This window comes from Kryptolebias marmoratus, linkage group LG6 (assembly GCF_001649575.2).
Source record: "Kryptolebias marmoratus isolate JLee-2015 linkage group LG6, ASM164957v2, whole genome shotgun sequence".
Classification (NCBI taxonomy): domain Eukaryota; kingdom Metazoa; phylum Chordata; class Actinopteri; order Cyprinodontiformes; family Rivulidae; genus Kryptolebias; species Kryptolebias marmoratus.
Window position 1 is genome coordinate 14,063,073 of NC_051435.1, and position 10,800 is coordinate 14,073,872.

At 41.8% G+C, this 10,800-nt stretch overlaps 1 protein-coding gene across 1 annotated transcript in view; it reads left to right on the top strand.

Annotated features, from left to right (window-relative positions):
* Window positions 1-7,341, top strand: part of si:dkey-229b18.3 — a 13,887-nt gene extending 6,546 nt beyond the window's left edge. The window contains exons 4-7 of the mRNA XM_017422750.2: window positions 1,563-3,475; window positions 3,635-3,853; window positions 5,916-6,054; window positions 6,277-7,341. Of these exons, the coding sequence (XP_017278239.1) occupies window positions 1,563-3,475; window positions 3,635-3,853; window positions 5,916-6,020 (2,237 nt within the window). The 3' untranslated portion in view covers window positions 6,021-6,054; window positions 6,277-7,341. The remainder of the gene's footprint in view (window positions 1-1,562; window positions 3,476-3,634; window positions 3,854-5,915; window positions 6,055-6,276) is intronic.
* Window positions 7,342-10,800: the final 3,459 nt, after the last annotated feature.

Consider the following 10,800-nt stretch of genomic DNA (forward strand, 5'->3'; position numbering starts at 1 on the left):
CCCCTTTGGCCCCTCCCATAGGTGGTGAGCCCATGGGAAGGGGGACCCACGTATCCTCTTCGGGCTATGCCCGGCTGGGCTCCATGGGTGAAAGCCCGGCCACCAGGCGCTCGCCAACGTGCCCCACCTCCAGGCCTGGCTCCAGAGTGGGGCCCCGGTGACCCGCGTCCGGACGAGGGAACACTGTGTCCAATATTTAAGTTCATCATAAGGGGTCTTCGGGCTGCACTTCGTCTGGCCCCTCACCTAGGACCTGTCTGCCTTGGGTGACCCTACTAGGGGCATGAAGCCCCTAACAGCATAGCTCCTAGGATCATTGGGACACTCAAACCCCTCCACCACGATAAGGTGGCAGCCCAGGGAGAGGAATTCAGGCTAATAATAAACTTAAAATCTATTTGAACCTATTTTAAGTTTATTATAATTCAGGCTAATAATAAACTTAAAATAGGTTCAAATAGATTTTTGAGGGACCTAGTTTTGTAAACTAATTTAGGCAAAAAGTGTCAGATTTTTGTCTTACTTGTAAGACGTGTCAGTTTATAATGTAGATGACAAATTCAGCCTTAAAGAGTCCTGATTTTAGGATCCAGTCATACACCGACCTGTTAGAAACTTTTCATTTGGTTGAAATATTGCACACTGGAGTTGGAACAGTACCTGTTTTCGTACCGTGACCGTTCAGTACAGATGTTTAGCACGGGTACACTGAAGTACACGTCGAATAAATCAGGTGGTCACCGCCCGCACCAAGTGTTCATGATTTAATTACCTGTGTTTTGTTAGCCGCCATGACAGAAAAGGATCAGAGGAAGATACCATCTAAAGCTCTCCGCATCAAACAAAGCATAAATGATTAGTTAAAAATAACACAAAGGGGCTTGAAGACCTGCCTGTTTGTTTCAAATCAGCTGTGTGAAAAGTTTCCTGCTCGTGACGGAGACGAGAGGAGCCCTATGGCAAGCAATTATGCCATATAATAAAAGGCATTTGTATTTTCCTTCAATATTGCTGATATTTTCCACACTTACTTGCTTTAAATTCAGGTGTGAGTGTTTGATATTTTATTTATTTTATATTTTCACATGGGGAGATAATATTAATTTCTGTAAAACCTCTTATTTTTGCATCATGTCTGGATCAAATTAATTGAAGCAAACACTGAGTTTTTTGTTTTGGGGGATTATTTTTGTCTTATTTTAACCCAATAGGAATACCTTTCTGGATTTATTTGTCATATGGCCTGTAGGACAGTGTTTACAGTTTAGTTTTGAAGAAGACTGACTTTTTAGTGATGTTATCAGCTGACAAATCCTGCCTTGCTGTACATGACTTGCTACCTTGAGCCTCCCCACCAGCAACATTGGTTTGTTTTTCTGTCTGTCTTCTGGGAGAATTTTTCTGCTTTAAAAAAAACATAAATATCACCTGGCATTTGTTTCCTGTTGTACCAAACAGTAACTTCTGTCTACTGTTGCACCCCATTGGACACACAGTGTAAATGTATTTAAACTTCTGTCTTATTGATGCTTTACTAACATTGTGTATTTATTGTCTTTCAGGCTTTAGTGAGGACAGTCTTCTGTCTCTGCTGGACTTCTCCTACTCCTCCACTCTTTGTGTTCGACAGGAGGACCTACCAGAAGTCTGTGCCATGGCTCGACACCTGGGCATGTGGCCCGCAGTGGAAGCCTGCTCAGCTCTTCTTAAAGAAGAGCACCATCACCAACAAAGGGAAGGGGTTTTTGAATTGGACAACATGAATGAAAGCTTTAGTTTAATGCTCGATGCATCAGATGAGTCTATACACGGAAGTCCCAGGCGTAATTTGCGCAGACTGCCAAAACCCCAAGACCAAAATGGCCTCCCTCTTAGTCCCTCTCACAGGATGAAGCTCATGGACTTTAAATCTCCCTCTTCGAAAAAAGGCAGCGCACCGCGTCATGGCATAGCCACCTCTCAGTCACAGAATTACTCACCCATATCGGCATCCAGCACCCGTCTTCTGCGCTCCTCGCCTGGAGCCGCCAAAGAGGTTCAGAGACTGCTGCCCATACCAGAGACTCCTCGAAGGAGCAAAAAACCTCACACCGTCACCCAGCTCTCGTGCACGTCCAGGTCGAGGCCGGGCATCACTTGCAGCCCGGTGAGGGTCAAACAGGAACCAGAGGAGGTTGGTGAGGATGAAGAAGATTATGAAAGGGCACAGGAGAAGTACAAGCTTATGAATGTCCTTGGGCTTCAGAGGACTGCTCTGCTTCCCAGACCAGAGGATCTTATAGGCTGGAGGCAAAAGAAACGCCTACGGAAGTTAAAGGCCAACAACTACTCACTGACCAAGCGGCGGAAACCCCGTACATCATCCCCGGCACTTTCATATGAAGATATGACACTGTCACTTCCTCTTTGTAACCCTGTCAACACTCGACTCCTCAATAAGTCTGTCAAGACCCAAACTTTGGGCTCAACTAGCAAGGAGCAGATTCCTGCTAAGAGGAGAAAAAGTGTCCAACAGCGTATTCCTCCCTGCGACAGAAGCATGCGAAGTAAAGGGATACTACCAGACCTGTTCCAGCATACATCCAGGCCTGCCTTTGGGGTGAGGGAGCTCCGACGGTCTGTGAGGAAGGGTGACGGTGCCTGCCATCATACCCAGCAGCCTCTGAGACGCAGCACCAAAAAAACCTTTGCGAGAAACACAGTCAAAATCAAAGCAGAACCAGCTGAGTACTCCATCTCAGATGTTGGACTTTCATCAAACAATCACCATGATCACATGCCTTTAGATTTTCCGCCTTCACAGAGGACATCGTTCAGAAATAAGGTCACACCAGACACAGTGAAAACACTGCGTTACAACAGCAGCCGACTGGTCACAAAAGGCAAACTCAGGCGCGGCTCCACAAAAGACACGGACAAGACGACGTCTAAGAACCGAGAGGAAGGAAGGAAGAGCCTGAAGGGGGTTCATAGCACTAGACCAAAAGTAAAGGATGCTGAACCGAACGGGCTCCAGTTCTCAGAGCATTCATCTCCACCGTCCATTTACAGTCACCCTCTGTACAAAGCCATTAAAGAGGAACCAGCCGAGCCTGTGCCAGTTGGCGCCTTCCCTGATCCTCCCTCCCCGGACCTGGGCAAACGTCAGAGCAAGCCTCCCATCAAACTGCTGGACTCGGGCTTTCTGTTCGACTTCTGTCGACCAGCCGGGGGGCCTATGGCAGTGCTGAAGAAAGAGGAGGAGAGCGTTGATATCTGCCTGACGCGCTCTGTGTCACAGGTCAGGGAGAAATTTGAGACGGAGCAGCCTCCCCACAGGACTCTGAGAGCCAGAGGGCCACCCGTCCTCCCTGTGGTGAAGAGGGAGAGGAGGGTGACCCAAGCCCCAACACAAAGACCCAGGCTGAAGTCCCAAAACACCACTTTACTCCTGAACAAATGTGCTGGCTCAAAGACTACACAGACCATGCCAAAGGTAGATAATTGTGTGGTGGTAATTATTGTTTACTGTGAAATTTATAGCACCATTATTACCGATAAATAGACATGCTCACATATCTTAAGTCAACAGTATTTTTAATCTGCGACACTCATCTAGACTAATCCTTATGTTCTCCTGGCCTGTCACATCTAGAGACAAAGTAAGGTCATTGCTGTGAGCAGCCGGAGCTGTGTCATCCTGGATGCTGTACACCGAGCACGCCTAAAGCAGCTCCGAGGGCCTCGCAGTCAAGCACCCAAAGTTCCAAAGGCGGCCCACGCCTGTCTGCAGTGCTCAGCCACCTATAAGGACTGCGATGCTCTAATTATGCATCAGCTAAGGCACGTCGATGGAAAGCACTGGCCCTGTCCGGTAAGACTCCAGGCTTTTAAGAAGTACAGCTAACTATCTGTGACTTTTTCGCCATACTGTATGTAGATCAAGTTATAGGATGGAGCTGGTGTCTAATTACAGAGCAGTTCATTTTAACTGTTGAGGAATTAATCCTCAGACAGGAAGATTGGTCCAATCCACTCAGGTTTTGATTTGCTTTTGCAGTCTAAAACCAAAAAAAAGAAAGTTTGTAGGTGACCCTATGAGAACAGTTAAAGTTTTATGTCATAAAAAATGTATTCTGTCTTAAAAGCACTGAAGATGAAATAAAAGGGACAGTGTGAAGCTCACGATTAATGAGCTGTAACAGAGAAATATTTGATTGGGTCATTTGGTGTTGCTGGTATTCATGTGGTGCACTCAAATTGTGTTCACAGATGGTATTTCTTTTCAATAAAAGCAGCCTAAGGTTACAATTTATTTAAAAAAAAAGAAATGGGACCTGTCACATTACTTTTTCCTCAAAAGATCCACACTTTTCATATTGAAGTGGTATTCTTAGAAAACTAAAAGAAGAATATTATAGTTAGACTTTTGGATAATGTTCAGCAAATAACTCCAAAGTTGTTTCACTATATTTGTTCAAAAACGAGACAAGGCAATGAAAGGACAGCAAGATAAGCTGAAATAAATAACCTACAAGGGTCAACATTTATCAGTCCAACATTAAGTCAAACATTAACTTGTAATAATGTCTGGTAATAAAATCTCATACTCCAGTTAAACTCTACATATAGTTCTTTGATTACCAATAATAATTAGTTGTTTACATAACCAGGATTATATGAAGGAAAAGCGGCGCAGTGGTTGGAGCTGTCGCCTCGCAGCCAGAAGGTTGCTGGATCATTTCCTGACCCGGAGCCTTCCTGGGTGGAGTTTACCATCTTTTCCGGACTATAAGGCACACTTAAAAGCCTTCAATTTTCTTAAAAAACAACCGTGCGCCTTATAATCCGGAGCGCCTTATATATGTAAGAAGTCGTAATGTTTTAGTATGACTTTGGTAAACTACAAAGCCGCATCGCTTGCAGCTTTAGGCCCCCACATATTCGGGCGTAATGTGCGTACTCCGTGAGCCGAGTGGACTCAGGGCGGACTGTCCGCGGACGGTTGAGACTTCATACTCGAGCGTACATTTCAGTCATGGCGTCACCAGACGAGGAAGAAGAGATCGTTTGCCTCTTAGCTCTAAAAAACAAAAGAAAAGAAGGTGCCTTTAGCCCTGTTTCTTCACCACCAGGGCTGGCACAGATTCTCACCTGAGAGCGGTTGGTGTCGCACACAAAACAGTCCTATGCGAACTCCGTTTCTGTTTCACACAGTACGTGTATGCGGTCATAAAAATTGATCTTTGCACAGACGTGTCCGGCGGACATCCGCTTCGAATACGTGCGGACCTCCGCGGAGTGAAGTACGCCCAAGAATGTGGGGGGCCTTTACGTCAGTGCAGTATTCTCTGAAAAGACGGGGCTGTTTTGTTTCGCTTAATGTGCCTTATAGTCCGGTGCGCCATATATATGATAAAAGTTCGAAAATGGACCTTTTATTAACAGTGTGCCTTATAATCCAGTGCGCCCTATAGTGCGGAAAATACGATACATGTTGTCCCTGTGCTCGGGTGGGGTTACTCCAGTTTCCTCCAACAGACCAAAAACATAGACACCAGCTCCCCATGACTCAGAAAGGAGAAGCAGGGAAAGAAAATGGATGGACATATGAAGCTGCGAAAGGCAACATTTCCTCCCGTTTATTTATCTATTCCTCTGTGATCAGCATCTCCTACAGTCTTTGATTTGCATCATTTTTACTATAGTCAAGTCCAAATTTAGCATTCCTCCTTAAGATTAAATTCCCAGTATTCCTTGAAGTAACGCATCATTTCATGCCTGAGTTTTAGACTAAGATTATCTCATGTTAAGAAATGACTTGATGTGCAATCTCACGCAGTACTGCAAGATCTCACAAGAGGCGTTAGCGCTCAGAGTATGTGTTGTGGATTACTCTCATCCAAATTGACCTTTTAATGTCTGTGTCCCTGTAGCTCTGCAGCAAGACGTTCTTCAGGCTGAGGAATGTACGGAATCACATCCGCACCCACGACCCCAAGTTGTACAAATGCCGGAGCTGCATCGCTGCAGGTTCCTGAGGCAGCAGGAGTCGCAGCGAGACCGAGACTTGAGGTTGGTTGAAAGCGATCCGGCACAAGCCCGAGCTGCCTGTCAATCACTTCCACTTCAGCTGTCAGGAGCAGTTCTGCCTAAAGGCTTGGATTGTTAAGTGGAAGAGATGACATCAGAACGCAAGATATGTCAAGACCTTTGTTGCTGACATGCCTCATCGTGAATGTGTTGTAGTGCAGCATGATCACGCGTGCCTATTGATTTCCTTTTCCTTTTGTCCAGGCTGAAGGCTGTCAGTGTCTCTCCACCAGCAGACAGGCTGAAGCCAGGGAGGCACATGGCCAATCAGGAGCTTGTACATATTCTGCATCCCTTTCACACCTGGAAGCACAACGATCTGTGGAAAGACAGAACTCGTTTAGCTCATAATTACTGCTGTTATCAATGATTGCTAATGGTTTTTTTTTATTTAAATAACCAAACCAAGGTTGCCGTTCCTGTTTTCTCGGTAGCTGCAGAAGGTTTAAACTTGAACGTTACACTCAGGGGTGGGGGAGAGCGGGGGGGGGATGTAATGCCACGGGATAAATCTACTCAACATCACGGTTGTATTAAGAATCGAAAAAACAAAAAGAAAACCCTGAAATGTAAAGTGATTGTTATAATTGTCACTTACTTTTATTTTTCTATGTATAGATGAACGTTGAGTGCACTTATATGATAGAAAATGTTGTAAACCTAAGAAATGAAAGAAAGTGAAGGTTTAGAGTCTCGAGGTGGGAATACTTGAAGTCTTGGAAGTGCTGGAGGAGGAAGGGGAGGGGTAGGGGGGATACTTGATGTTGGAAAGGTGGGGGTTCATAAACGTGAGCTTGCCCTTTTGTGGGTCTCTTTCCTTTCATGTGGTAACTTTTAAACGACTTGACGAGTCCTTTCATATTGATCTGCTACTCTTCACCTAGTCCATGAGTGGGGGGGTTTAACATGGAGGGGGGGGCATGTGTATTTGCAGGCCATTTGTTTACCACTTCTTTTCTAAAGCTGTTTTTTTTGTTTTGAATTTTGTTTTTTAAAAAAGGGAAATGTGTCTTGTTTTTAATGTGAATTTCCTAATATTATTCGAGTCGACTTTGTCCAAACAGATGTTTTATTATTCTCCTCTTCCTCTTCGATGCAAGACGAGATCATCTCTCTCTCTCTCTCTCTCTCTCTGCGTAAAAATCTCCTACTGAGTAAAAATGCAATGTGCACATACAAAGATGTTTATGTATTACAAAAGGATTTTAGAAAGAAATGAGTTGTATCTTGCCATCTGTTTAAAAAGATTGAATAAATTTTTGCCTTTTATGTCGTTTTTATTCATTTACCATCGAACTGAAGGAAATACAGGAGGTTTGCCAAAACACAAATCTGACAAATTACTCATCTTTGCAGTCTGAAGCATCTCTGTGGTACAAGATCAACCAAGCAGATAATCATGGGAGTTTATTTTTTTTAATATTAATTATTAAATTATTGGGGGGTTTGTTTTGAATCATGCAAGAACTGAACTGGTGATTTAAAACGATAGCCTCTAAAAGTTGAAATGACTGAATATTTTCACATTATTAAACAATGTTGAAAACCGGATGCAGCTCTATGCATTAAAATGATTTAGAAGATGCAGAAGTTGGAGAAACTGGACTGATTTGTTGCCTCTGCAGCCACTTCACAGTTAGGGCCGACTATAGGAGCTGCTAAGGGTCATAATTCAGTAGTTTGCACACTTTTAGTGCAGTTATAAAAATAAAGATCCGTGCATCGACAGGTGACAGCAATAGTTATTAGTTTTAGTGAAAACAAATCAAGCATATTATTGTTTCCAAATGCATGTTTTTATGTACTTTTCAGCTGAAAATGCTGCCAAGTTTCAGCTTTTGTTTATACATGTATGAAACATTGCTTTTGAATGACACTATAAAAAATCTTTTCTGTAATAAAAATAAAACCTTGCTTCATCCCCAGCTCTACAGGAATGCCTAAAAAAAACACTGAAAGTTTTGTTTTTCTAACATTTTGGGTCACTGTCTTGAAAAAAGCTGCACCTCCGACAAACCTGTCAGTCCTCTTCTGTTAATTTCTATTTCTCACATCATTAGGCAGCAGCCCGTACGTCCTGGTGGACAACACTGTCCTGGTGAGACATTAGACTTGAAGGGACAGAGTTGACGTCCATCTTCCTTTGGGGTAACGAATCGGTGAAGATTTGGGCTTCTGTGGCCGGTGTTTGCATCACATTTTCAAACTTTCAAACTATTTTGCTTGCTTCAGAAAAAAAAAATGGGATACTTCAGGTCTGTTGAGGTGTGGGTTTGTGGAAAGGTTATGAACAGTTATTATCTTACCTGCTGTAGATAGTTTGCATCTGAGCAGGCTGAAGAGCTAATAGCTAGTTTGAGCAGGACCGAAACAAAAGTGGATTATTGTCGTTTTATAACAACTCCAGCCTAAAATACGCTTGGCAGGAAATAAAATGTTAAACTCATGACTTGAACTTTTAAAAAGATCTAAAACTGCATTATGTTTTAGGTTCATGTGGCTTTCAAAATCAAAGTTTCAAAGTATGGATATAGAAATTTAGACTTTTTATCATTTATGTTGGGTTGTGTCCTTTACCAAAACAATTTCAGCACAAACATTTGTAAATGTCTTTTAATTAGCGAGTCTTGAAACTGGCTGTTTCTCCAAAAAGCCAACAGAGTCAGATTAAACAGCCCTTCCAATCTGAGCACAGCACAGCGGGCGAACGGCGGAGCGTTTGCACAAATGATCCAGAGCAAATAACCGAAACTCAAACTTCTCAGCAGCCGAGAGTGTGCCTCTCTCTCTCTCTCTCTCTCTCTCTCTCTCTCTCTCTGCAGCGCACACCAGGAAAAAGAGAATTTTTCAGCAGAGAAATCCAACTATAACGAGAACGCTCATTAAACCCGACAGGAAACGAGGGCGACTTTAATCATCCTGTGTTACAATCAGCAGAAAGCCTCACAATTGGCATTCGCACGTCTCTCTGCTTTAAGACACAAAACTAAACCTCTGGAGTGCTGAGGGGGAAAAAATAGAAAAAAACATGCATTGGAAAACACTTTCCTCCTTATTTTGTGTCAGTTGAAAGATGGTAACAAAAGAAAATGTAAAAAAACAAAAAACCTCCTTGTTAGTTTTAAAATATGTTTTCAGGGTTTTTTTTTTTTTTTCAAAAGTCCAACCAGGGATAACTGTGACATTATTCACCAAAATCCTGGAATAGTTATAGTATATAACTACTATATGTACAATATATTCTACTAGTATATCACTAAATATGAGAAACTGACAAATCTGAAGTTAAATCTCTGCTAAAGACTTCATTTCATTTCATTTCTTCATTTTATAAAAATCAGAGTCTCTTTTGACTCATCATTGAAAATCAATATTTTTTGGGAAAAGGGACAAATGTACAAACTGTAAACTCCTCTCTACGTGCCTTCAACTTGATGTGATTTCTGAGTGTAAATTTTAAACAACCCTATCTTTAAGGGTTGATTTCTGCCGTTTGCAGGTTTTAATGTGCTCCGTGCTGAAAGGTTCAAACCGATGCCAGACATTTCGGAATCACAGACGGTCCGGACTAATTAAAGAGGAAAGGTTTTAGTTGAACTTCAAGTCTCCAGCTTGGCTTTTTAATTTATTTCTCCATCTTTAAATCACTCAGTTGTTTAATTGTGTGCTATCTTTGGCCCTTTGTCTCGTTGCACAAACCAGCTGCTCACAACCCTCAGCTCATTGGCTGCTGTTCAGAAAATATCCTGTAAGAAGCTCTAGAGATGATTTTAAAACAATTACCTCGATAATATCAAAATATGGAGGGCTTGAAGCAGAAGAGCAGCTCCCACTGCCGCACTTTACACCTTGGATTGGATTTTGGTGTTGGACTCCAGTGATTCATTTACTTCTTACATCTTTCTTCTTCTTTAAAAAAAAACCAACTTATTAATTTTATCATAATCACCTTTCCTTTTTAACTTTAATCCTTTTAAAAGGCCATTATTTTTGCATCTGTTTTGCAGATTGGGAATTCATGTTGTGCTGTTTCTCTCACTGCCTCTCTTAATGACTGCAACAACTGATTTTTTTTCTCATTTGTAGACAGCTTAGCTTCTTATAAATGAACAGATAAACTCATTATTCTTTTCCTAAGGACCAGGAAACCTTGTTGGATTCATAACACAGTTCCCTTAACTTTTAGGAGCTTTTTTTGTCAATATTCTGATTACAGTATGAGAAATTCTCTTTCAGCTGTGAAAAAGTCTTTGTGCTTTTTTTAAAACAGGTTTTTTACTAGTTCAAAAACCAGCAAGTGGAATACAAAGAAATGCACTATAGAGATGGTTTAACAATAAAACAAAAACTTTATTCTCCGTTGAATTACGAATAAAAACAAACAGACCTGTGACTAAACCTGCTCTTCATCAGACAAAGACCCTGATGAAGATTGAGTTTGTTCACAGTGTTTAGGTCTATATACAGGTGCTGGTCATAAAATTAGAATATCATGAAAAAGTAGATTGATTTCAGTAATTCCATTTAAAAAGTGAAACTTGTATATTATATTCATACATTACATACAAACTCATATATTTCGAATGTTTATTTCGTTTAATTTTGATGATTACAAATGACAACAAATGAAAATCTCAAATTCATCATATCAGAAAATTAGAATATTACTGAAGACCAATAAAAACAAAGGATTTATAGAAATGTTGGCCAACTGAAAAGTATGAACAT